The sequence below is a fragment of the Aotus nancymaae genome, unplaced genomic scaffold (assembly GCF_030222135.1).
Source record: "Aotus nancymaae isolate 86718 unplaced genomic scaffold, 86718_ANA_hifiasm-v0.15.2.pri h1tg000083l, whole genome shotgun sequence".
Classification (NCBI taxonomy): Eukaryota; Metazoa; Chordata; class Mammalia; order Primates; family Aotidae; genus Aotus; species Aotus nancymaae.
Genome location: NW_026988498.1, coordinates 1,622,479 through 1,649,478, shown reverse-complemented (window position 1 = coordinate 1,649,478; position 27,000 = coordinate 1,622,479). Strand labels below are relative to the sequence as shown.

At 39.0% G+C, this 27,000-nt stretch overlaps 1 protein-coding gene and 1 long non-coding RNA gene across 3 annotated transcripts in view; one reads left to right on the top strand and one right to left on the bottom strand.

Moving 5' to 3' along the window:
- Nucleotides 1-1,110: 1,110 nt before the first annotated feature.
- On the bottom strand, nt 1,111-25,491 carry LOC105710839 (aldo-keto reductase family 1 member C3-like). 2 transcript variants are annotated; one of them, XM_021670591.2, is made up of 10 exons: nt 24,976-25,490; nt 17,892-18,033; nt 15,892-16,059; nt 14,152-14,268; nt 13,403-13,480; nt 12,003-12,125; nt 6,922-7,031; nt 6,066-6,231; nt 5,384-5,466; nt 1,111-1,371 (listed from the first exon to the last, which is right to left on the bottom strand). In XM_021670591.2, the coding sequence occupies exons 2-10, from the start codon at nt 17,976-17,978 to the stop codon at nt 1,329-1,331; spliced, it is 975 nt and encodes a 324-aa protein (XP_021526266.2). In that variant the 5' UTR covers nt 17,979-18,033; nt 24,976-25,490; the 3' UTR covers nt 1,111-1,328. The 2 variants fall into 2 exon arrangements, with proteins under 2 accessions (XP_021526266.2, XP_064225121.1); XM_064369051.1 differs by lacking the exon at nt 15,892-16,059 and having other exon boundaries at nt 24,976-25,491.
- LOC105710890 (uncharacterized) overlaps nt 12,835-27,000 on the top strand; it is a 27,435-nt gene continuing 13,269 nt past the window's right edge. The window contains exons 1-2 of the long non-coding RNA XR_010339707.1: nt 12,835-13,186; nt 15,099-15,167. This is a non-coding gene — a long non-coding RNA (uncharacterized LOC105710890). The remainder of the gene's footprint in view (nt 13,187-15,098; nt 15,168-27,000) is intronic.

Sequence of the window (27,000 nt, the reverse complement as noted above, 5' to 3'; positions counted from 1 at the left end):
TTTTGCTGAACAAGAGTTTGGATTGAAAATTTTTTTTTTCAGCATTTGAAAATTATTGTCACTTGCTTCCATGGTTTTTTGATTAAAAAATTCACAATTATTTTAATTCTTTTTATTCTGTAGGTTGGGTGTTATTTTTCTCTTGCTTTTTCACAAGCTTTTCTTTTCTTTTAGTTTTCATATATTTATGATGTGTCTTGATTTGATTTCTTTTGGTTTATATTTTTGAAGATCACTTATCTTCTTGACTCTGTAGGTTTGTAAGTATTTCTAAATTTGAAAAGCTTTCAGCAATTAAAGTAGCCACTGCATCTCTAAGTACTTTTCCAGCCCACTCTTTGCTTCCTTTCCTTTCAGGACTTTGATGGCAGGAATGTTAAGTCTTTTGTGGTAGTTCCACAGGTCCTGGAAGCTCTGTTCCTTTTCTTCGTCTGTCTGTTTTCTATCTGTTGCTCCTATTGGATGATTTATATTGCTTTAACTTCCAGATCAATAATTATCTCCTCTATTTCTTATGTTATTGATCCTATTGACTAAATTTTAATTTTATATATTGTAACTTTCAGTTTTAATATTTCCAAATTTGGTTATTCATTTATCTTCTATTTATTTTCTAACACTTTCTAATTTTTGGTTGACACTTTCTGTTTTTTCATTTGTTGCAAGTGTGTTTACGATTGTTTGTTGAACATTTTTACAGTGGTTGCTTTAAAAACTTGATCAGTTAATTATAACGTCTTGGTCATCTGGTTGTAGCCACCTGTTGTTTATCTTTATTTATTCAACTTGAGACCTTGTTCTTGGTATGATAAGTAACTTTTAAAATTAAAATCAGGACATTTTGGGCATTATGTATTAAGTGTTAAATTCATTTATAATATCTAATAAAATTGTATACTGTGGATAATACACAGAAAAGAAAAAAATGCTCAAGAAGGACAAACAAGTAAAAAAGTAGATTTTGCAAATTTGACGGTATACGAAGTTATTAGCATTTTTTGAGAGAGTCACATCCCTTGTGATCACCCCTTCCATCAGCTCCAGGGATGTCAGCATCTTAACCTCAGTGAGATTGGAAAGAAACAAAAGCAAATGCCAAAGCTGCAGCAGTTAGACTGTTTCAAATACATCTTTATTTTGTCAGTTGTGGGGGTGGGAATCAAGAGAAAACTGGGTTTAGATACTTTTATTTTCTGATCCAGGGTCTTAGGCCAACTTGTGACTGAGCAGGCTAATCAATGGGGAATACTAGAAACTTCTCATCCTTGAAATGTTCTCTATTCATCAACCAAAATCAATAAGCTCTGGAACAACCACAGATAATTTTCTTAGTATTCATCAAGAAATTGATAATCCAGGTGATGAGAAAAGCTAAAAAGTAAAGGGAGAGTCTCAGTCAAATCATTGTTTCTGGGTTGGATGAAGACAGATTTCTGTTAAACTGGCATAAGCCTAAAAATTAACACAGTTTTCTTTGTGAGTTAAGTATAAACCCAACTAGTTTTATGATAATAACATACTATTGCATGATGCTGTCATGAATACATTGTGGAAAATAAATATACCTACACACATGGGCACACATACACAAATATACCAAGGCATTCCATATTTTCAATATGTTATTCTGCAGCTTGAGGAGATAAATTATTTGTGTTTATATTTTGAACCTCCAGGAGGGCAGAAATAAATTCTATGTCTTTTAAAACAATGCTCAGTGTGATTTAATAGGTAAAGTTAATAAATATTTTAAGGTGATAATGAGGAAGGTGATAAAATTATCACTGTTCAATATATGTCAAGCATTCAGAAACAATTTATCTATGGCTTTTCTTGGGAGAAAATTCTATATTCTACCTAGACATAGACACAGTGTTTAGAAGATGAAGTCACTTCAACCAGGTGCTTCTATTTTAGCATGGGAGATAAAAACTCTTTCTATATACAAAGTAATAATTGTTGACATAGAAAATGCCAAGTCAGTGAATACTTATTGTTGATTAATATTACTGATATTTATTGTCAGGTGTTCCTGCAGGTATCTTCACTCTCCATCACCCTTGCCTTCTTTATCATTTGATTATGTTACTTATTTAACCAATATTTATTAAGTACCCAGGGAGAGAGTAGTTTAAGAACAAAAGAACAAAAACAAAACAAAAACCTGCCCTTAGAATCTAACACTCTAATGTGATAAAGAGAAAATAAGCGAAATAAACTAGTAAAATATATGGTATGTAAGTTAGGGATATGTGTCAAGGACAAAAATGAAGCAAAGTAGAGAGAAAGGCCCTTCTAGGAAGAGCTGAATTTTTAGGTAAGTGACAGAGGAGCCATCATCGAGTGATGCATGAGTGGAGAGCTGAAGGATGTAAAGGAGCGAGCCATCCTGCTATATGGGAAAGGCTTTCTAGGCAGAGGGAATGGCCAGTGGAAAGGCCTAAGACAGGCCTGACATATGCCACTGTTATGGTTTGGCTGTGTCCCCACCCAAATCTGATCTTGAATTGTAACTCCCCCAATTCCCACATGTCGTGGGAGGAACCCAGTGGGAGGTGAGTGAATTATGGGGGCGGGTCTTTCCTGCACTGTTCTTGTGATAGTGAATGAGTCTCATGAGATCTGATGGTTTTAACAACAGGAGTTTCTCTGCACGGGCTCTCTTTTTGCTTGCTGCCATCTATGTAAGACATGACCTGCTCCTCTTTGCCTTCTGCCATGATTGTGAGGCCTCCCAGCCTCTTGGAACTGTAAGTCCATTAAACCTCTCTTTCTTTTGCGAATTTCCCAGTGTTGGGTACATCTTTATCAGCAGTGTGAAAAAGACTAATACAGTCAGGAACAGCAAGGAGGTCACTGGGGCTGCATTGGAGTCAAGAATTGAGAGAATAGTAGGACCGGGACACACAAAGTTAAGAAAGGGAGTACCTATTGGCCCTTTAGGTCTTTGTAATGAGTTTACTCTTAATTCTGAGTGAGATGGCAGGCTCCCAAATACTGAGGACTTCCTGCTTACATCCTTTTTAACCTGTTCACTGTGGATACTATGCCTGGGACTGAAGTACAGGAAATGGAGGACACCAGGAGCCAGTTACTTTATCAGAAAAACTTTGGTATGAGTATGGTGTGTGTGTGCATGTGTGTGTTTGTGTGTGTGTGTTTGTGTGTGTGTGTATTGGGGAAGAAATTGTAGATACCATTATCAGCCAAATTACAGACATGATAATTTGGAGATATATAATAGATATCCAGGTAGAGGTATATAGATATATAAACCTTGGTCCAGAGCCCTGACCTGGGCTGAATATAATTTGGTGAGTCTATATTTAGATTATATTTAAAGCATGAGAATAGATGAAATCAACAATGATGTAAAAGTAGGTAGAGAAAAGAGAAGAGGTCTAGGTTGAGCTCTAAGTCACTCCAAAACTGAGCAGTCAAGCTAATGAGGAGAAACCAGCAAAGAACATTAGAAGAAATGGCAAGGGCTGAGGGTATCTGCAAGGATGTTAATATATTGATTGACCCCAAAATTTAAGCAGGTAAAAAAGGACAGAGGGTACATTAGAGGGTCAAGTTACAGTGAAAAGGTGGTAGGGTCAGTGAATTGTAGGTCGTGCAGTAATCAAAGGATTACTGAAGTTCATCATGTGGAAAAGGAGCTGGAAGTGTAGGAGGTGATGACTGTAGTGTAAGAATTTAAAACTGACATCCAGTCATGGTTATAGTAACTCGCAATGACAATGTCTAGGATGAGACTACTAGGTTGACAGGCTGAGTGAGACTGAAGGATAAACACATTGGAAGAGGAAAGTCACAAAACTGAAAGATCGGACTATTACAAGGATTATCTGTGTAGTGTTGAAATCATAAGAAATTATGACAGTTCTACTGCTGGATGGAGTGAAAACTAGGAACTAAAATATTCGGTGGATGAGAGAAGACCTGGGAATGCAGCCATGATGACTGCAAAGGACAGCGGTAGCAGTGGGTTAGTCTGATGACACAAAGCGCAGAGCTGAATGCTTTTAGGAAGAGGATTCCAACTCAATAGTCAGGCTTAGCACTACTAAGGTCTTGGGAAGGATAACAGCCCCAACTGGAGAGAGCTGATGGGAATCAGTGCTACTAGGAGAAATAGGGTTTCAGCTACTGGGAAAAGATGAAAAGAACATTTACAGAAGACATCAAGGATAAAATGGTTGAGTAGGACTTTCAGGAAGTGCAGTGAAAAAGTGTTAAGGTGGTGTACACAGAGCTATTTGGGAACCAGGAATTTTAGGCTCCTGTCTAAAATTGAACTAACAGTGACAAAGACCATGATAATTTCAAGGGAGCTAAGGCGCTGGTGGCCAGACTTACTGGGCAGCAGAGGATGGGAGTCAGTCCAACAGCTACTGGATTGGTTGGTCTTCCTGTGTTCTGAGATGTTTACATACATATATGTACTAAATGCCACCAAAGAGAAAATAATCACTTCCTGATTTGTCTCTACAGCCTTCTGAGAATCATAGAATCTAAAAGTTTGAAGGGTCATTAAAAGTCTATCTTTAGAAAACATTTTTTTCCTGCCACTGGATTTTCATTATCACCTCCATGTGCTTGATACTCAGCCTCTTCCCGTTTTTCTTCTTAATTTTTGGAACCTGCTTACTCTTTACTACTGAGAACCCCCAGACCTGAGCAAAGTTCTGAACATTGTTCGGAAACCACGGCTGAAGATCCGCCCCTGTGGCCAGCCCTGCAAGAGAGCCAATTCAGGTTCAAAACCTGAATGAGAGAGGGTGGGCTTTGTGATGGATATTAGGGAAGCATGAGAAATGTTGAAATATAGAATCAACAGGACGAGGTGGTTATTTAGACGTAGGGGGTGAGGTTTGTGCCATAGTAGTGGTCTTTGTAGTATTACCATGACGAGCGTAGAGAGAGAACACCAGAGACATCAATTTTAAGTGTATTAAGTTTAAACTGTAAGAATAAGTAGAACCATCTGTAGGGAATATCTCCAGGGAATTTTAATTTAATAGAAAATCAGTGGGCTGCTAGAGACCAGGAAAAAGGTCTGGGTTAGAAATAGAAACCATGGAATTCTTAGGATATAGATTGGAGGGAAGCCTAGTGATGAGGGACACGCGGAGGCAGTGGGGAACCAGGAGAGCCCTGTCTTCGACAGGGAGCTTCAGTCTATGTTGAGTTCTGCTCACACTCTTGTCTGGGCAGAGCCCTGAGCCTTGGAAGAAAATATCTCTGATCTGAAGTCTGAAGAAAAAATGTTTCCCAAAAGCTTTCCTAAGCAACAGACGCTGCCTTCTGTGGATTGAAATCAACTGAATTTCCCTCACTGTCCTGCTCCCTAGTGTTGACAACAAAGCAAGCTACTCACAGAGCATTTTCAAAATAGCTTCTATTCTTGTTCAGGCCATCTATGGTTTTCATGTCCTCTGGTGTCAGCTGGAAGTCAAAAACCTGTGAGAAATGTGCAAAGATCAATTTAATTTCCTTGAAGCAATTGCTGTTCCTCTTCTCCCCTCTCCACAGACACACAAAATCCATGTAGGATTACCTCATTACCTCCATGTAAGAATTCGTGTAGGATTTATGAGTGAGTTATCATGGACAAGTGATTCATTCAGTGGTATGTCATGGGAATTTGTCCATTTATAAAGTTGAGATTGGCATTGCTAATCCTTCCTCAGAGACTTTTTTTGGGGAGCTGTCATTGCAGCAAAGAAATCCTAGAAAAATTAAGCCCAAACCTCACATGATCTAATCCCTTTATTTTACAGCTATAGAAATCGAGGGATGACTTACCCAGCACCATACTGTAGGGGAAAACCCAGGATTAGGATTTGCTTCTAACCCTGTCTTTAGTGTTCTTTCCAACCATCCCACTCTCCCTTGCAGCACTGGGGGACAAAGCAATTAAATATGGTGCTTATATGCATAGAATGTAGAAGGGGATAAGCTTTACCCAAATACACCTTGAGAGTTTTGCAAAAACCCACATGCCATGGGGAAAAGATGTGGCTCTGTCAGTCCCCTGCTGCCACCACCCTGTCCTGTACCTGGAAGTTCTCTTTGATTCTCTTCTCAGTGAAGCTCTTGGCCAGGACCACCATCCCCCGCTGCAGCTGGTAGCGCAGGGCAACCTGGGCTGGAGTTCGCCTGTGCTTTTCAGCAATGGCATTGAGTACTGGATCCTCCAGGAGAACTGGGTTGTCTTTTTTCACCCTTAGAGGAGACGCAGAGATGCTACAAGTCTGAGGCTGAATATCCATTTTACTTGGGGGCTGCTCGTTTTGGTCAGGGGTGTGCTAATCTCCTACAACCTTTCTCATTACCTTCTGGCTGTCTCAATATCTGTTTTGCTTCTTTTGTTACATCCAAAAAAGAAGGACAAATGAATGGAAGATGGCAGTTCTATTGAGTTCTTATAATGTAAGTCTGGTTTAGGTAAAAGGTTTACAAGTGAATTTATTCCTGCCGTCTGTTTTTAATTTCTTCAGATAGTTGAGAGATTACTTCAGAAGGTACAATATCTATGAGTAAAATAACTTTATGGGCCAGAAGTCTTGGCTTCCACCTCTAATCCCAGCACTTTTGGAGGCCAAGGTGGGAGGATCACTTGAGCCCAGGAGTTCAAGACTAGCCTGGGTAACATGGCGAAACCCTGTCTTGACAGAAGTAAAAATAAACAATAAACCAAGCATGGTGGTGCACGCCTGTAGTCCCAGCTACTCAGGAAGTCTAGGAGGGAAGATCCTGACTTGAGCCTGGACGCTCAAGCCTGCAACGAGCCATGATTATGCCATTGCACTCCAGCCTGGGTGACGGGGTGAGATTCCCCATCTAAACGAACAAACAAACAAACAAAAAAACAAAACAAAAACCACAACAAAATGACTTTATGGAGATTATTACCAATCCTTGCCTGGGTCAGACCCCAAGGCAGCATATCCAGTCATGACAATGTCCTTCGACTTACAGTACTCCAGGAGTTTGCTCTGGTTGAGGTAAGGGTGACATTCCACCTGCAGAATGCCAAGCAGCAGAGTTAGGTTACAGAACCACCAACACCAAGTTTACCAGGGACATGCAGTGCTGCATTGCATGGTATCAAATATCTTTTAGAATCCCAGCAACACTGGCCAAGCCGTGATGGTCATCCACGGCTGTACCCATGAAGCTCCCAAGGGCTTCACTTGGGATTACAGCCCATGGAGGGCATGGCACTGCTGATTAAATAATTAACTCAGTGCTCTTAGAGGGCAGGTTGCGTACAAGGCCAAAAGAGAATTTCAGTCTCCCAGACTGAAAACCATGGTGACATCTTTGGTTCTTGCTCATGAACCATGATGACAGCTTGGTTGTTTCAAAGTTTTGGTAATGATGAATATATATGCTATAAGTGTCTATGAGCAAGTTTTTGTCTGGATATGTTTTCAACTCATCTAGGTAAATGCCAGAAAGCATGACTGCTGACTACTGGATTATGTGGTGAGAGTATGTATAGTTTTGTAAGAAACTGCCAAAATGTCTTCCAAAGTGGCTATATCATTTTGTACTTTTGAGAGTGGCAGGATATAGCCAAATGCCTAGGCAGATAGGGGTGAGTCCCCAGTGAAACCCTACCTCCAAGCCCAGGACAGTTTATAGCCTGAAATCCAAACTACAAGTTAAATCCTTGGACCAGATTGAGCACTTGTCTTCCTGTTTGTCACAGTTTCCTCTGGTTGATCCCCACCCTTCACCTATTTCACATATACCTACCCTTTCCTAATTGGTTTTCTGCACTGTCATGCACACCTTTGAGTAGTGTCTCCACTTTAACCTTTTTTGCATATTCACAAACCTCACGCACTCCCCATTCTGAGTCCATAAAAGGCTCCAGACCCAGCCATATGGGGGGACTTTCCTGCCTTTGGGTAGGGGGACTAACCCTGCATCCCCTCTCTGCTAAAGCCATTTTCATCACTCAATAAAATTCTTCTCCTCCCTCCTCTCCCTTCAATGTCCAGCATTTCCTCATTCTTATTGGATGTAGTACAAGAGCTCAAGAACCACCAAACTCAGGTACAAGCTATCACACAGCCATGGTTCACCAGCGTGGTCGAGTGAGGCTTTGGTGGGGCATCACCAGCCAGGGATCCCTGGCTTGCAAAGTGACCAAAAAGAAATGTTCTACATCATTTCCACCAGCAATTAAGAAGAGTTTCAGTTTCTCTATGTTCTCTGCAGCAGTTGGTATTGTCAGTGTTTTGGAGTTTGCCCATTCTAACAGGTGTGCAGTAATATCTTTTTAATTTATGATTGTCTAGTGATATATGATGGTGAGCAACTTTATTGGATTATTTGCCATCTATATATCTTTGTTAAACTGTTCAGATCTTTTGCTCATTTCTACATTTGGTTGTTTCTGGTTTCTTATTCTTGAGTGTTAAGATTTCTTTGTGTAATTTGGAAATCAATTTTATATCAGACATATGTTTTGCAAATATTTTCTCCAGTCAGGGATTTGTATTCTCATTTTCTTGACAGTGACTTTCACAAAGCAGAATTTTCTAACTTTAATGAAATCCAGCTTATTCATTCTTTCTTTCATGGTTCATGCCCTTGGTAATATATCTAAAAAGTCATCACCATACCCAAGGTTATCTAGTTTGTTTTATACCTTCTAGGAGTTTTATAGTTTTCTATTTTACGTTTAGGTCTGTGATCCACTTTGAGTTAATTTTCGTGAAGGATGTTAAGTCTGTGTCTAAATCTTTTAAAAAATTTTTTGAATGTGGACGTACAGTTTTTCCAGCACCGTTTGTCAAGATTATTTTCTCCACTAAATTCCCTTTGCTCCTTTGTCAAGATCAGATGACTGTATCTGTGTGGGTCTATTTCTGGGCTCTCTCCGTTCTATTCCATCGATCTATTTGTCTATTCTTTCACCGATACCACATTGTCATGATTACTGTACTTTGTAGTATCTCTTAAAGATGGGTAGTTTTAGTCATATGACTTTCTTCTTCAGTATTGTGACAGCTATTCTTTGTTTCTTACTTTTCAGTGTGAACTTTAAGATGAGTTCATTGGTATTCACAAAAATAACTTACTGGTAATTTTATTGGGATTGTATAGATCTTACCCATATTTTGTTTTGTTTTTTTGAGACAGAGTCTTGTTCTGTTGCCCAGGCTGGAGTGCAGTGGCATGATCTTGGCTCACTGCAACCTCTGCCTCCTGGGTTCAAGAGATTCTCCTGCCTTAGCCTCCCAAGTTTCTGGGATTACAGTTATGTACCACTATACCCAGCTAATTTTTGTATTTTTAGTAGAGACACAGTTTCACCTTCTTGGCCAGGCTGGTCTTGAATTCCTGACCTCAGGGATCTGCCTGCCTCAGCCTCCCAAAGTGCCAGGATTACAGGCATGAGTTACCGCACCCAGCCCACTTCATTAGATTTATACTGAAATGTTTATTTGTATGATGTTAATGTAAATGGCATAGTGTTTTTAATTCTAAACTCTGCTTTTTCATTGCTGACATATAGAAAAGCAATTGATTTTTGTATATTAACCTCATGTACTGCAACCTTTTTATATTCACTTGTGAGTTCCAGGAGATTTTGTTGATTCTTTCAGTTGGAATGAGTATTTCTTTTTCCTTAGGTTAGATTCAAGTAAAACTTCAGGCATAGGCTCTAGTGAAATATCTTGTGCTGAGGGCAGGCCCTTTAAGAAAACGTGGCTACTCTGGGCTTCTCCAGCCAGAAGCATCAGGAGATTTGTCTCTGGTATTCACTGCAAAAGCTTGGTAGACAGTAGAGGTACGACTTACAAAAGTGGAGGCCTCCCTAAGACTGGGTGTCCCTGGAGTATTCTCTTTCAGACTTGTCCACATTGAGCTCCCAGCAATTCAGTAACAGTGTAGGTTTTCCTACTCAGCACTGGCCCCAGCTGTGGAACACTGATGGTATCTCTATCAGCCTCTCTCTCCAGAATTGGGGGCAGCATTTTGCCCTGTGACATCAAGTCTCTGTTGAGTCGAATTGCTAGTTTTCCATCTGATGAACTGTTTACATTATTTGAGGATGTGAGTAATGACTTTTCAGCTTGTGATCCACCAGTCCGGAAACCAAGAGTTTGGCAAATGAACTTTTGGCTGCATGCTTTTCTTACTGTTTGTTCCCTAACTCCAGTGATTTGTAAGAGGAATGGACAGAGATCCAAAGAAAAGCAAGAGACCTCATTTAAGGCTCACTTGAACTGTGTTCTCCAACCCAGCCTGCAGGAAAGGCCCTGCATTGGCTTAATCATCAGTGCACATCAACCTCCTATGGAATTGCTGCATGTGTGTTTGCTTAGTCATAACACTAAAAAGTAAGGAAGGGTAGCTCATTAGATTCAGGGCTTAAAACCCACCTGGACCCTGTAACCCCTCACCTGAGTGAATTTCTCACTATGATCAGTTTGCTGCACATAATTAACCAGTTGTACTTTTGCTCAAGTTTTCAAGGCCATGTAAAGTCCCTCCCAGCCAGCCTTCACTTAGCTAAATTCTTTTCACCCTTTAGAGTTCAAGGTAATGTCCAGATTCTCCTTTGGGTCTTCGTCAACTACTGAACTCAAAACCATTTTTTTTTCTTTCTCTAAATTGATGATGTGCAAAGTGGAGGTAAAATTCCCAAGGGTCACAAAAGGAAACTTTTTAGAACTCCTATTTGTTTTTTTCTTCAAAAAAAAGAGAAATAAATGAAGATTTACTAATAGCCAATTATAAATTGATGACCATCCTCACTTAGTCTGCATGTCAGATGTTTAAATGGAGATGTGGCCACCTGGTTGAAGTGTGAGCCTTCCCCAGCACCGATGGCTTGCCAGTTCTTCCTACAGTCATGTGACTTGCCTCACAATCCTCCAGGATACTGCAGGTTATGTGTTGCCTATTCAAGTGGGCTTATCTTATTGACTAGACTTTAATAACATTTTTATATTTTGTATTGTGGTAAAATATCCATAACTTTTACCATGTTTTCTTAAATCAACTGATTACGACAATCTCATGCTTTAATTTTACCATTTTAATGATTTTTAAGTGCCTACTTTAGGGACATTCAGTGCATTCAAATTGTTATGCAACCTCACTGTTATCCACATCTCTCTCAAACTTATGAAAAGAGACTCTTTTTAAAAGCCTACTCTGAATCCAAACAGTTGCTTTTCATAAGTTTGGGAGGGATTTTGTACCATGGAGAGGCTCAGTGGTTATCTCACAACACAGCCCTTAAAGAAATTGGCAAACATAAAAATGTATCATCAATTTTCTTTTACATACAAATTGATATGAAATTATTTTCCAAATTTGCTGAACTTTTCTGTTAAAAAAAAGTGGTTGTCGTCTGGGAACGGTAGCTCATGCTGTAATCTCAGCACTTTGGGAGGCCAAGGCAAGTGGATCACCTGACGTCAGGAGTTTCAGACCAGCCTGGCCAACATGGCGAAACCCTGTCTCTGCTAAACATACAAAAAATTAGCCAAGCATGGTGGCGAGCACCTGTAATCCTAGCTACACGGGATGCTGAGTCAGGACAATCGCTTGAATCTGGGAGGCGGACATTGCAGTGAGCTGAGATTGTGCCATTGCACTCCAGCCTGGGCAACAAGAGTGAAACTCCATCTCAAAAAAAAAAAAAAAAAAAAGAGAAAGAAAGAGAAAAAAAAAGAAGTTGTTGTCAGTCATTCACTAGTTCTAACTTCTAGAACCAAACACGGTAGCACCTGGTAGATTATACTCTTAATATTTTTTTAAAAAACCTTAGATTATTTTTTGATAAGGTGACGTGGCGTCATGCACTGTTTTCAATACAAAGTGTGTTCTCTTCCCTTGAAGCATCTGATGTTGAAAGGTAAAATACATGTGAGAAGAATGTCATCAGTAGCTTTGTCAAATCGAGAATAGAGGAAGCCAAAGAGCAGAGAAAGCAGTTGGTGGGGCAGATGGCTGGCGCTCACCTGGTTGCAGACGGGCTTGTACTTGAGCCCTGGCTTGTTGAGGATCATCTCCAGCTGCCTGCGGTTGAAGTTGGACACCCCGATGGACCTGGCCAATCCTGCGTCCTTACACTTCTCCATGGCCTGGAGAGGAAGGTGTTGTGAGGAATAATCTGTGTAGCCAGCTAGAGGCAAATAATAAATGTCTGCATGCTAGAGGTAGGCGAAGATTGCGTATGAGACAGTGAGAGAGACACAGCCTTGCAAAGTGCAGATGTCGATGAATAAGGCACGAATGGACCGAGTAAGAGAAAAACAAAAAGTAAGTAAGTAAAATAAATGGGCACGAAGATGGAATGAAAACAATGCGAGTAGGTGGCCAGGACAGAGTTAAGGGAACTAGCATGGTCTTTAGTGAATACCTAGAAGAGTTTGATGGAGCAACGGCAAAACCAGTACCAAGTGCCAAGAGAACAGGAAGTGCAGCAGCTGTGGCCTGAGAGGCAGGTCTTCCACCCGTGGGACCACTGGCTTCTGCTTTCTGACCTAATTCCCTGCACTGTCCACTCACTCACAATGTCCAGTCTCACATGTCCCCTTGCTGTTCTTGGACACACTAGTGTCTCTCCCCTCTTAAAAACATTGCTGTGGCCCAGCGCGGTGGCTCCCTTCTGTAACCCTAGCACTTTGGGAGGCTGAGGCAGGCGGATCTCCTGAGGTCAGGGGTTTGAAACCAGCCTGGCCAATGTTGTGAAACCCAGTCTCTACTAAAAATACAAAAATTAGTCAGGCATGGTGGCGCATGCCTGTAACCCCAGCTACTCGGGAGGCTGAGGCAGGAGAATCGCTTGAACCCAGGAGGCAAAGGTTGTACTGAGGCGAGAACTTGCCATTGCACTCCTGCCTCGTTGCCAGAGCAAAGCTCCATCTAAAAAGACAAAAACAAAAGGAAATCACTGCCTTGTCTCTCTTTCTGCCTGCATCACTTTTCCCCCAGATATCCATGCAATCAATTCCTTCATCTGCTACAAGTCTTCACTCTAATGTCACTCTTTCAAAGATGCTTACCCTGCCACTCTGTTTATCATTGCAGGTCTGTGCCCCAAACCAACTCCAGCACACAGCTTTATTTCTCACCCCCACCTACCACAGCACCTCCCCATGCATGGACCAACAGCCTGGTTCTGTTCACCGATGTTCTCTGGGTATGCAAAATAGAACTTGATACACCGTAGGCACTCAATACATACTTGCTGGATGAGTAAGTGAATGAAATGTGAAAACGGAGGCAGAGAGACATTGAGGGCTCTCCCGAGTCTGAACATTGGGCATATTAGACCAGGTCCCATTTCCCAAATTCCTTGTCTATTTTTTCTGTCTCCCCCAAGGTGCAGAGATGGGCTCACTGGAGTTGCACTCACCTCCCACATGCTGCAGAGATCCACTGTGTCAAAAATGATCTTTCCCTGTGAGTCCATTGGTAAAAACTCCTCTCCAGGCTGGAACACAGGAAAGAAGGAGAGTTTGCACAAAGCTCTTCCTGGTCTCAGCCAACCTTAGGGCCTATAAACCTTGAGACTGATGGAGCCCTCCATCCTTATTCTTGAATAGATCTGTAAAATTATACTAACAGCAAAGGCAGCACATGTAGGAAATATGCGTCCTAGAAATGCTTTTGAGCGTTACCAATTTAATCAATATTGTCTGTGTCAAGGCTAAGCTGAGGCACTTAGGATTCTATCCTGGGCAGACTCTAGGGTGGTGTGATACCCAGCAGGCCCCCTGGTCCTGGACCCTTGCAAAGAGCTCTCTCTCTCTTGCCAGTGACTTGTCAGCATTCAAAGCTGAGTCTCAAGTCCTCACTGAACTTCCTGTTCCGTAACTTAACTCCACTGTCGGCCATGTGGGTTTGAGACTCCAGGGGATAAGAACTTGAAAATATGGGCAGTACATCCACAAGACTGAGGCAAAGCTGTTCACATCGCTGAACTCCTGTCACTCTGGGGCTAGTGTTGTGAACTGAGTTTAGAAGAATTGCAGAAAAAAAAATCAATAAAAAGCACAAGAGAGAATCTTAAAAGTATCATCTCATCCTCAGAAACTGTTTCCTCTTTTGCATTCAGTGACTAGTATTCATGTTGATAACCAAAGTATAACAACTTGTGCTAACCTGCAAAGATACCGGGTAATGAATAAGGTAAAGATTCACGTAGCTCAGCTGAAGTTTCTGCAGTGACAGTTCAAGGCCTCTCTGGACCAGTTCTGGGCGGGAAAAGGTGCCCCACAGCTGCAATGGTTGAAAGAGAAGTTGTGTGAGAGTACTTCTTCAAAAGTCTTCGAGAGAGCTTAATGAAATGGCAAATAAACATCAGCAGCCAAATCCTCTTAGAGAAGCGACAAGTTATTCCCAGTCAACGCTAAGCTCTTAATCATCATAGCAGATTTTCATACGGAATGAAGATGATAAATGTAGAGAAAAAAGTACCAGTTTCATCAGATTCTCAAACTTTAGAATGTAAAAGAATAATCTGATTTGCTTGCACAAACATATTCCTAGATTCTACTCCTAACATAATAAATCACAATATCTGGAGGGTAGACCGGGAAATTGCCTGCCAGACAGGAACCCCAAGTGATGGTGATTCCGCAGGCTCTGGTTTGACTGTATTAAATGGTTAGGTTTCCCAAAGATAGTTAGACCCATAGGGGATATCTTTTTTGGGTACTTCAGTTACCTCAATCGAAGAAGCAATAATCTAGGGGAAAAAATCATCAAAATGACTAAAGCTAAAGTAACCAATCTTTCATATGAAAGGAGAATTAAAAGATGAGACTGAGAAGCCTGGTGCTGTAGCTACTGCACAGCTAAAGGCAGTCATAGGTCACATGCTGGGCTGGAAGGAAGAAACACTTTATTACAAGCTTGCATGGGATGTACTTGCATGGGCCTATGTTCTATCTCTGTGGACTTCGTCCCCTCACGTTTAAATGTTTTGTTTGTTTGTTTGTTCTTTGTTTTTCTAGCAGTAGTCAGTTCAATGAACACTAGCATTAAAATTTCTTTGGGATTCCTTTTCCTACCTGACTTAAATACCTAAGTTCTTTTATTTGTTTCAGATATGATGTCAGTGAATTGAAGAGTATTATTAATAGAAGAAAATGGCTCAAGAGTTTAAAAAGAAATATGTAAGTACATTTATAAACATTAACTTAATCTTCAGAGAAATAAACATTTATTGACCACAAAATATGTTGAGATGCCAGGATGAAGGCTTAGAGAGGCTAAAAAACTTGTTTTATTTTTTGGTTAAGAAATTTCACAAAGTCAAATGGAATATTCAACAACTAAAATTTGATCCTAGTGCATCTGTTTCCAAAGCCTGCACTTTCTGACTAAATCACATTACCTCATACTTTAGCTAAGACAGATTAAGTCACTTTGTCAAAACTTGACTATAGTAGAGTAGGAAGAGCCAAATCATTTCAGAGTTAAAAAATTATGATAATAATAACAGCATTTTTGAACATCTGAAATGTACCAAATACTTTTTAGCAAGCTTTACATGTATTTTTAAAAATATAACACTCATAAAAATTATGTGAGATAAATAACATTGTCTTCATTTTACAACTTGGGAAACTGAAGGATAGTGTTTTAGTAGTTTGTCGGAGGTTGCACATATTTATTTATTTATTTTTACACTTGCTATAGACTAGGGAAGGTCACACATTTATTGTCAGAGCCTGAATTCAAATATAAAAGTCGGATTACAGAATCCACGTTCCTAACCAGACTTCTCATGATGCAAGTCTGAAGAGATGAAGATTAAACCAGTGAAGAGCAATTTGACAAGGCGCTTTACAGCCTAGAGTGACTTCCCACAGATACAGATGCATTGGTACATAGCACCTTTGTGGTATAGAATATATCTTTTCTTTCCACAGTGCCATTGGCAATCTTCTTCCTGATGGCCTGCCCAATGGCTTCTTCATTCAGGTATAAATAAGCTGAGTCAATATGGCGGTAGCCTACATCTATTGCCACCTGGACGGCTTCTTCTACATTACTCATGGCAACCTGGAAGAGCATAAAGAGATAAAGACCTTTTTGACTCAGAAACAGATGATCAATTCTCTAAAGAGATATTCAAAAGAATCTCCCCCACCCCTTCCACTAAGGGCTAAGAGCTAGAGGTGGCAAAGCTAAATGTTGAGTAACAATCAGTGGTAAATGTTTAACAACTAACTCTGAAGAAGTCCTGGTTTGTAGTATTTGGCAATTTCTATAGTGTAAATACTCTTCCACCGTGGCTAAGTTCAAGCTTACCAAAATGGGCAGAGATGCTCACAATACACTCTTTTGAGTCCTCATGAGCTAGACTCAGCACATCACAGCCTTTACACCTCTATCTATGTATTTATAGTGTATATATATGATCTATAGATTTGCACAATCTATAGATTTAATTCCTGACTTAATTTGCTCTATAAGAGATTATAAAATTGGTTTTGATCCAATAATTCAATGCTAATAATTATCAACATAAAGATACAACTTTAGACACACTAAAATATTGATTTACCTATTTTAACTTGGAAAAACAAAGAACATTTGAGGAAGAACAAAAATAGATACAGTTTTAAAAATTATTTTAAAGGAAAATAAGCCATTTAAAAATATTTTAAAATAATGATTTTTAAAATAAAATAATTATTTGAAAAGTAAAACTATTTTTTCACTCAAAAAAATCTCATAATTATTTATTCTTTTAGCTGCTATGCTGGTTCTTAAGCAGCACATTCTCCTTCACATCCTTCTTATTTTTCTTAGGCATCCATTATTCTTCTGGCCCACCAGGCTGGACTCTTGAAGTCATCCATAATTTTTCTGCTTATATTAGAACTCTTTATACCTCACTCAGTAATTAAAATGCCTCTTGGGTATATTTGTTTCATTTCTAACTACTGTTGAGTCAACTGAGTCCGTGAAGATTTTTTTAAGTATCCCCAGGTTAAAGAGCCAAGGAATGGCAAAAGCAATACTTCATGACAGTCTTTGCAGTCCTCAATGTTTTTCTTGTGTTGGGAAACAATCCTACAACTTTTCTTAAATAATTATAATGTTCTTCACCAACAACCACTGTGATGTGCCCTTGTAAGTTTGCAGTGCTTGATCCACAAACATGCACGGAGCCAAGGAGAAGGGAATTTTTCAAGTACCATGTGAGTCTTTCATGGCACCATCTTACCAACCTGGCCTCTCAGAGACCGTGGCCACCTAGACCACACAGCTCCCTCTAAGCCTGTCTCTCTTTTCCCAAGTTCCTATGCCCCAGAACTTTCTGTCGATATTCTTATTAGTGGTGAACAGGGAGGACTTGGGTATTAAAAATTACAACACAACTTTCTCACAAACATGTTTGCTGTGAAGTTTCTGGCACACGGTAATCATGTCAATAGGATTTCATTTCTTCTACTATGAAATGGCTACAACTGGACAGAAGCCAGAGTAACAGCAACAGACTTACCCCTGAATTCTGAACAATTGCATGCATACTTCCATCTCTCTTGATGGAGTGCCACTCCAAGCGTGGTTTTGGACAAGCAGCATCTGAATCAGTTGGAAGCTTATTATAAATGTAAATTCTAGAGCCTCATTCAAGATCTACTCAGTCAGAACCTTCAGGGATAAGGCCTCCAAATCTACATTTTTAACAAGATCCTCAAGTGTTTATATATCTACTAAAACATGAAAAGCCCTAACTTAATGTACAGAGTAACCTACCTTGGTGATAAGTGTGTTACAAATGAGAAAAGTGAGGCCCACCTGAATTTCCCAAACTCACATTGTGACTGATTCTGGTCAGGAACCACCTGCTACTCCTCCATCCCCAATATCATTATGGTTACCTTTCTAGGGGCAGAGGTGCCAAACCCCAGCATAGGCATGAAGTGTCCATCATTCAGCTTTACAGAAAGCTGTGTGGTAAAACTCATCTTCTTTTACTTTTCCTGTGAAGCAGAGGGTTTTTTCCCCTTTATTAAGGGAAATCTGTAGAGAAGAGAAAATACAATGACTATTTTTATAACAACTTTAATGAGATATAATTTACATACCATAAAACCAGCTCTTTAAAGTATACAAGTTAGTGACTTTTTAAAGTATAGAGTTGTGACCACTCCACAATTTTAAACCATTTTCATTATCTTCAAAGGAATCCCATCCTCATGAGAAATAGTTCCCCATTTCTTCATCCCTCCACCTTCTGCCAACTACTCGTCCACTTTCTGTCTCTATGGGTTTGCCTATTCTGGACATTTGACATTAATGAATTTATATAATATATGGCCTTTTGTGACTGGCTTTTTTACTAAGCATAATGTTTTCATGGTTCCATTATGGTGTAGCATGTATCAGTACTTCATTACTCCTTATGACTAAGTAATGTTCCATTGTATGAATATACCACATGTTGTTTATCCAGTTGATTAACATTTGTGTTTTCTACTCTTTTTATTATTAGGCATAATGCTGCTATAAACATTCATGTACATGCTACTGTGTGGACATATATTTTATTCCCCTTGTGTATATATCTAGGAGTGAAATTGCTAAGTCATATGACAAACCAATATTTAACCTTTTGAGGAACTGCCAAATGTTTTTTTTTTCAAAATGGGGGCATTATTTACACTACTAACAGCATTTTATAAGAGTTACAATTTCTCCATATCTTCTCTGATTTATTTTCTCTTTTTAATTATAGTCATCTTTGAGAGTATATCTCATAGTTTTGATTTATATTTTCCTGAGTGATTATATAGAGCATCTTCTCACATACTTATTGCCATTTGTATATCTTTTTAGGATAAAAATGTCTGTTTATATCATTTTCTGATATTTCATTGGGGTATTTATCTTTTTATTAACAAGTTACATTTGTTTTGTATATACTCTGGGTACAAGTGTTTTAATATGTATATAAGATATGGAAATATTTTCTCTCATTATATGAATGGTCATTTCACATTTTGTGGATGTCTTTAGAAACATAAAGATTTACAATTTTGATAAAATCCAGTTTATCTTTTTTTGCCACTTTTGCTTCTCGTGGCGTAACTAAAATTGCTGAATCCTAGATCATCAAGATTTATGTCTATGTTTTCTTCTAAGAATTTTATAGCTCTAGATTTTATATTTAAGTCTATAATCATTTTGAGTTAATTTTTTACATATAGTGTGAGGTTGGGATCCAACTTCCTTTTTTTTGCCTGTGGTTATCCGGTTGTCCCAGAATCATTTGCTGAAAAGACTGTTTTTCCCCATTGAATGGTCTTGGCACCCTTGTCAAAATCAATTGATCATAGATACGTTGATTTATTTCTGAACTACCAGTTGATCTATAAAATTGATCTATGAATTTATAAAATACATATTAGTATTTAATCACTTTACTTGTTAAAAGACTATTCAGATTATCTATTTTTCTAGTTTTAGTATTTTATATTTTCCTAGGAATTTGTCATTTCATCTGAGTTATGTTTAAAAGGAATTGCAATGTCTCCTCTTTCATTTTTGATTTTAAAAATTTGTATCTTCTCTATGTTTTGCTTGATCAGTCCAACTGAAGGCTTATTGTGTCAGACAAATCCCTAAGTAACCTTGAATTGGCAGTAATACAAATAGCAAGTTTTATCTCAACACCAGTAGCTTAATAACAGCAGATGCAAAACAGGCAGGAAAGGAAATAAGAGAGAAATATTTGTAGAAGACTCTCATTAACTCTATAGTTGCAGGTTAACAATTTAAGCTCTAAATTAAATTTAAGTTCTTCAATTTGCCCATCAGTTTTAAAATGTGCATAGGAATAAGCCATAATATATAAGAAGCTGGATTTCTAGCAGAGCTGGCATGCCTTTGAGCTTCTGCAGGAATTCCTATGCTTTTTCCCTTTCCTGCTCTAATGAGTCCTCAGTAGCCAGCCTTTTTGCAGAAACAGCATGTTTGGTCTCCTTATCGTACTTTGAATATATTGGTTACTTGCAATATGTGCTCAGGCCTTACCTATGTTTTCTGAGCATCCTGGTACTCATATGATGGCTCGCAAAGCTCAAGCAGTAGGGCAGCTCCACCCTACATGCGTTTCCGGTTACCCCAGTATTCCCCTGCAGATGCCCCTCCCTTGCGCATCATTTGCTACCTAGGATTCTGTTCACGACTCCACTTGTGATGAGGAAAACTTGAAATTGTGTAGAAAAGTCTTCTCCCAAACTGTGAGGGAGCTGAGAGGCCAAAGAATGACTGCAACAAGTCCAGCCTGGTGAGTAGATGAGTTTAGTAGGACTTTACATGGGGCACTCCTGGACAGCGTCAGAACAGCTCCAGAGATCTGTGCCTCCTTCTGTCTCTAAGCTGCTTTTAAGCTAATTTTCTGGCTCTTTGCCTGCTGTGTGCCTGTGATGGGGCTGTTTCTCTTGGTAGGTTCTCAAATCCTTTTGGGGATGTTTGGGTTCTCAGGGACACCTGCTCCTCAGGTGGGCACCATGGCCTTGGCTTACCACCTGGCCTTCAAGGTTTAAGCAGCAGACATTCACCCTTAAGTAACCTGATGGGAGACCCATCACTCTACACCCAGGTGATTTCAGTGTGTGGCTAAGACAGCTGCAGTCTGAAGTCCCTTTTATGCTCCAATAATTCTCTGTTTAAAACACATGTACACACACACACAGACATGCATTTGGTTTGCTGGAAGAACCAGGCCAACTGTGTTGGCTGTGTTGAATATTAGAGAAGATATTCTAATATTGTACATTCTGGATTTTCTGATCGGTTCTTTTGTGGTGTTAGCTGGTTTCTCTATCACTTTCTGTAAACAAATATTGGATTTAAAGACGATTTGATTACACTTTTTATAATTTTGTGGGTACACAGTAGGTATATATATTCATGGGGTACATGAGATGCTTTGATACAGGCATGCAATGTGTAATAATCCCATCATAGAGAATGGGGTATCCATTCCCTCAAGCATTTATCGTTTGTGTTACAAACAATCCAATTATGCTCTTTTCATTATTAAAAAATGTACAACTAAGTTATTATTGACTATAGTCACCTTGCTGTGCTATCAAATATTTAGTTCTTATTTATTTATTCTATTGTTTTGTACCCACTTTCCTCCCCCACCTCCCCAACTACACTTCGCATCCTCTGGTAACCATCCTTCCACTCTGTGTCCATGAGTTCAATTGTTTGTTTAGAATTTTTGATTCCAAAAATAAGTGAGAATATGTGATGTTTATGTCCTTGGCTTACTTCACTTAACATAATGATCTCTGGTTCCAACTATGAAAGGATCTGACTCTTTTTTATGGTTGAATAATACTCCATTGTGTATATGTACCATATTTACTTTATCAATTCATGTGTTGATAGACACTTAGGTTGCTTCCAAATCTTAGCTACTGTGAACGGTACTGCAACAACATGGGCATGCAGATATTTCTTCTGTGTACAGATTTCCTTTCTTTTGGGCATATACACAGCATTGGGATTGATGAATCTTATGGTAGCTCTATTTTTAGTTTTTTCATAAGCCTCCAAACTGTTCTCCATAATGGTTATACTAATTTACATTTTCACCAACAGTGTATGAGCCTTGCCTTTTTCTCCACATCCTCTGCAGCTTTTTCTGTTTCTTGTCTTTTGATATAAGCCATTTTAACTAGGGTGAGATAATATCTCACTGGAGTTTTTATTTGCATTTGATTTGCATTTCTCTGATGATCAGTGATGTTGACCTTTTCATATATCTGTTTGGCATTGGTATGTCTTGTTTTAAGAAATGTCTATTCAAATCTTTTGCCCATTTTTTAAAAATTGGATTTTTTTTTTCCTATAGAGTTGTTTGTGCTCCTGATATATTCTGGTTATTAATACCTTGTCAGATGGATAGTTTGCAAATATTGTCTCCCATTCTGTGGGGGTTATCTCTTCACAGTGGCAGTTAATTATTTCCTTTGCTGTGCAGAGCATTTTAACTTATGATTACATTTGTCCATTTTTGCTTTGGTTGCCTGTGCTTATAGGGTATTAGTCAAGAAATTTTTGCCCAGATCAATGTCCTGAAGATTTCCCCAATGTTTCCTTATAGTAATTTTATAGTTTGAGATTTTAGCTTTAAGCCTTTAACCCATTATGATTTGAATTTTGCATATGTCAAGAGATAGGGTTATAGTTTCATTCTTCTGCATATAGATATTCAGTTTTCCCAGCACCATTTATAGAAGAGATTGTCTTTTCCCCAGTGTATGTTCTTACCACCTTTGTTGAAAACGAGTGCACTGTAGGTGTGTGGATTTGTTTCTGGGTTTTCTGTTCTGTTCCACTGATCTATGTGTCTGTTTTAATGACAATACCATGATGTTTTGGTTACTAAGCTCTGTAGTGAAATTTGAAATCAGGTAATGTGATTTCTCCAGTTTTGTATTTTTTGCTTAGGATAGATTGGGCTATTCTGATTATTTTAGGCTGATGACAACTCAACTGTGTTTGTATAAACAAAAAAATTGGCAAAAGAAAATTAATAAAAACTTTATGCTTTATGTCTGTACTCCAGTTTTTAAATTTTTTATTGTTTCTATTTATATCATATTGTACTGTGTATGTCTTGAAAAGTTGTTATTCTTTTAATTTGTTCATCATTTAGTTTATCTACTTAGGATTAGAGTAGTTTACACATCACAGTTACAGTATTATAATATTTGTGTTTTCCTGTGTACTTATGGTTACCAGTGAGTTCTGCACATTCAGATGATTTCTTATTTCTCATTAATGTCCTTTTCTTTCTGATTGAAGTGCTCTCTTTAGCATTTCTTGTAGGACAGGCCTGACATTGATAAAGTCCCTCAGCTTCTGCTTATCTGGGAAAGTCTTTACTTCTTCAGGTTTGAAGGATATATTCACTAGATATACTATTCCAGGGTAAAAGCTTTTTTCTTCAGCACTTTAAATATGTCATGCTGCTCTTGCCCGGCCTGTAAGGTTTCTATTAAAAAGTCTGCTGCCAGATGTATCGGAGCTCTATTGTATGTTTTCTTTTTTAAAATCTCTCGCTTGCTGCTTTTAGGATCCTTTCTTTGTCTTTAATCTTTGAAAGTTTGATTATTAAAAGCCCTGAGATAGTCTTATTTGGGTTAAATCTCCTTAATGTTCTACAGCCTTCTTGTATTTAAATATTGGTATCTTTCTCTGGGTTTGGGAAGTTCTCTGCCATCCCTTTGAATAAACTTTCTACCTCTATTTCTTTCTCTACCTCATCCTTAAGCCCAGTAACTCAGATTTGCCTTTTTTGAGGCTCTTCTAGATCCCGTGGGCATGCTCTATTGTTTTCTTTTTTTTTTCTTTTTTCCTCTGTTTATTTTAAAATCGCTTGTCTTCAAGCTCATTAATTCTGCTTGTTCAATTCTATTATTAAAAACTATGATGCATTCTTCTATATATCAATTGCATTTGTCAGCTCCAGAATTTTTTTGTTTTTGACTCAGAGTCTTACACTCTCACCCAGAGTTGGAGTGCAACGGCGTGATCTTGGCTCACTGCACCTCTGCCTCCCAGGTTTATGCAATTCTTCTGCCTCAGGCTCCTGAGTAGCTGGGATTACAGGCATCCACCACCACAATGGGTAATTTTTTCTATTATTTTTAGTAGAGGCAGGGTTTCGCTGTGTTGGCCATTCTGGTGTTGAACTCCTGACCTCGTGATCTGCCTGACTCAGCCTCCCAGAATGCTGGGATTCAGGCATGATCCACGGAGCCTGGCCAAGAATTTCTGCTTCATTCTTTTTAATTATTTCAATCTCTCTCTCTCTCTCTCTCTCTCTCTCTCTCTCTGAGACAGAGTCTTGCTCTGTTGCCCAGGCTGGAGTGCAGTGGCGTAATCCTGGATCACTGCAACCTCTGCCTCCCGGGTTTATGCGATTCTCCTACCTCAACCTCCCAAGTAGCTGGGATTACAGGCACCCACCACCATGTCTGGCTAATTTTTTATATTTTTTGTAGAGGCGGGGTTTTACTATGTTGGCCAGGCTGGTTTTGAACTCCTGACCTCGTGCTCTGCCTGTTTTGGCCTTCCAAAGTGCTGGGATTACAGGCATGAGCCTGTAGAATTGGCTAACTATAGTAAAATTGTCTTGAATGTTACAAATACAATGTCAAAAGACAACGACTGGTGAAAAATTGGATATTATTATACACCTAGAAAATTGAAGAGATCCTAGTAAAAAAACACTCAGTAGAATAAACTAGAAACTTCTGTATTGACTGTATACAAAACAAGCGCATAAAACTTGATCCAAAGCATCTAGAAGTGGAATGAAAAAAATGTTGCATTCACTCAGATAACAACTTCAAAATACTTAGGAATAAAGTTGACAAGAATAATAGAGTTTTCATAAAATAAAACTATGCAATATCATTGAAGGCATATAATAAGGTCTGAACAAATAAAATGTAAAATTTTGGATCAGAAGACAATCTATCAAAATGCAAATCTCATAAAACAATATATATATCTCCAAGATATTCTATCTTGAATTTCAACTGACTTGCTTTTAATTGGATACAATGTTCTTTAAGTGTGTATAAGTTTATGAGAAGGTAGAACAGTGAGGGAAACTTGCTTTAATGGCCCTCACATCATATCACAAAGCCAATATATTCTAAACAGTAACAATCACATTGCTGTAAGGTTACACAGAAATATCAGTTAAATAGAATAGGAAATTCAGAATCAGTTATTATTTATATAAGAATTTAAGAAATGATTCAAAAGACAGGGCATATAAGTTATTATATAATAAGTTATTTAATAAATCAGTCTTGAAAATACATTATTGACCTTAAAAATAGAATTGGATACCTTGTGACATCATATATATCCAAAAAATTCCAGATATATAAATGATACAAAGCATAAAAAGGAGAAATAACTTACATGCAATGTCCGAGGTGCACTCTTGAGTGAAAGAAGACCTTGTTTAATAAACAAACAAAAAACAAACAAACAAAAATCCTTGCAAGAGGGAGATATCTGGATATGTAAAAAATTAATCTTTACATGGAAAATATCCTCAACACAGTTAGTAAGTAAACAGTAGATTTGGAAAACTTTTATAAACCAGGTGAACAGAGTTTGATATTAATAACCTGAGAGAGCTATTAAAAATTGTCAAGAAGACACATAATTTATAAAAGATTAACTGAGCTATGCGAGAGCTGCCCAGGGGGGCAAACCAAGACAGGGCAGGGTATGTCCCCACCTGGAATGTGCAGCCGGCTCGGAGGGTTAGGGGACTTCACCCCCTTGGTGCTCTGATTTGGATCCTGTGGTTACCTCATCCCTCCTGTGACCAACGGTCCATGAGAGCCCTGCCAGACTATGCAAATCTGAGCTGTGGCTCTCGCTGGGCATGGCAAGTTGTTGCACTGACCTGGGCTGAAGTTTGGACTAACACAAGTGGGATGGACCGTCCCACAGAAAGAGGCAGAGTTGAAAGCCGGGAAACAAGCTATAAGGCTGGCAGGCCCCCAGAACTCAAACTCGCTAGAGAGCATGGTAGCAAATACACCAGTTTGACCCCAACCAGGCAGATCAAGCTCCAGGAAGGAGAGATGCTAGTGGAAAGGCGGGGCCAATCTCACCTGCAAACAAACTCCAGGAAAGGACCACCCACCCAGCAACCTGACTGAATCTGAGAGAGCCCAGCATTGCCATCTACAGGCCAAAAAATATATAGCTCCAACAGAGACTCCTCCCAAAACCACCAGCTTCAAATATCAAAGGGAGATAAATCCACGAAGATGGGAAAAAAACAGCGCAAAAAGGATGAAACCATCAAAGACCAGAACACCTCTTCCCCTCCCAGGGATCACAACTCCTCACAATAAAGGGAACAAAAAAAGACAGAGAATGAATTTGATGAAGTGACAGAAGCAGGCTTCAGAAGGTGGGTAATAACAAACTCTGAGTTAAAAGACCAGATTTTAACCCAATGCAAAGAAACTAAGAACCTTGAAAAAAGGTTAGATGAAATGCTAACTAGAATAACCAGCTTAGAGAAGATCATAAATGACTGGATGGAGCTGAAAAACACAGCTGGAGAACTTTGTGAGGCATACACAAGTTCCAACAGCTGAATCGATCAGGCAGAAGAAAGGATAGCAGAGATAGAAGATCAAATCAATGAAATAAAATGAGATGGCAAGATTTAAGAAAAAAGAGTGAAAAAAATGAACAAAGCCTCCAAGAATTATGGGATTATGTGAAAAGACCTAATCTACGCTTGATCAGTGTACCTGAATGTGACGGGGAGAATGAATCCAAGGTGGAAAACACTCTTCAAGATATTATTCAAGAGAACTTCCCCAACCTAACAAGGCAGGCCAACATTCAAATACAGGAAACACAGAGAACACCACAAAGATATTCCTCAAGAAGAGCAACCCCAAGGCACATAATTGTCAGATTCAGCAGGGTTGAAATAAAGGAAAACATCCTAAGGGCAACCAGAGAGAAAGGTCGAGTCACCTGCAAAGGAAAGCCCATCGGATTCACAGCAGATCTCTCAGCAGAAACCCTACAAGCCAGAAGGGAGTGGGGGCCAATATTTAACATCCTTAAAGAAAATAACTTTCAACCCAGAACTTCATATTTGGTTGATATGAAGTTCAACCCAGAACTGCATAACTGGCCAAACTAAGCTTCATAAGTGAAGGGGAAATAAAATCCTTTACAGAGAAGCAATTGCTGAGAGAGTTCTTCGCTACCAGACCTGCCTTACAAGAGCTACTGAAGGAAGTACTAAACAGGGAAAGGAACAACCAGTACCAGCCACTGCAAAAACATGCCAAATGGTAAAGAACAATGACGCAATGAAGAAACCACATCAACTAATGGGCAAAACAAACAGCCAGTCACAAAATGGCAGGACCAAATTCAAACATAACAATATTAACGTTG

Excerpts from the sequence above, each read along its gene's own strand:
- LOC105710839 (XM_021670591.2), bottom strand. The coding sequence starts at position 17,978 with ATGAGTTTTACCACACAGCTTTCTGTAAAGCTGAATGATGGACACTTC. Across the intron at positions 16,060-17,891 it reads GCACCTCTGCCCCTAGAAAG|GTTGCCATGAGTAATGTAGA; the intron begins GTAACCATAATG and ends ATGCTCTTCCAG. Across the intron at positions 1,372-5,383 it reads AGCTATTTTGAAAATGCTCT|CTTTTCTCATCACCTGGATT; the intron begins GTGAGTAGCTTG and ends TTTACTTTTTAG.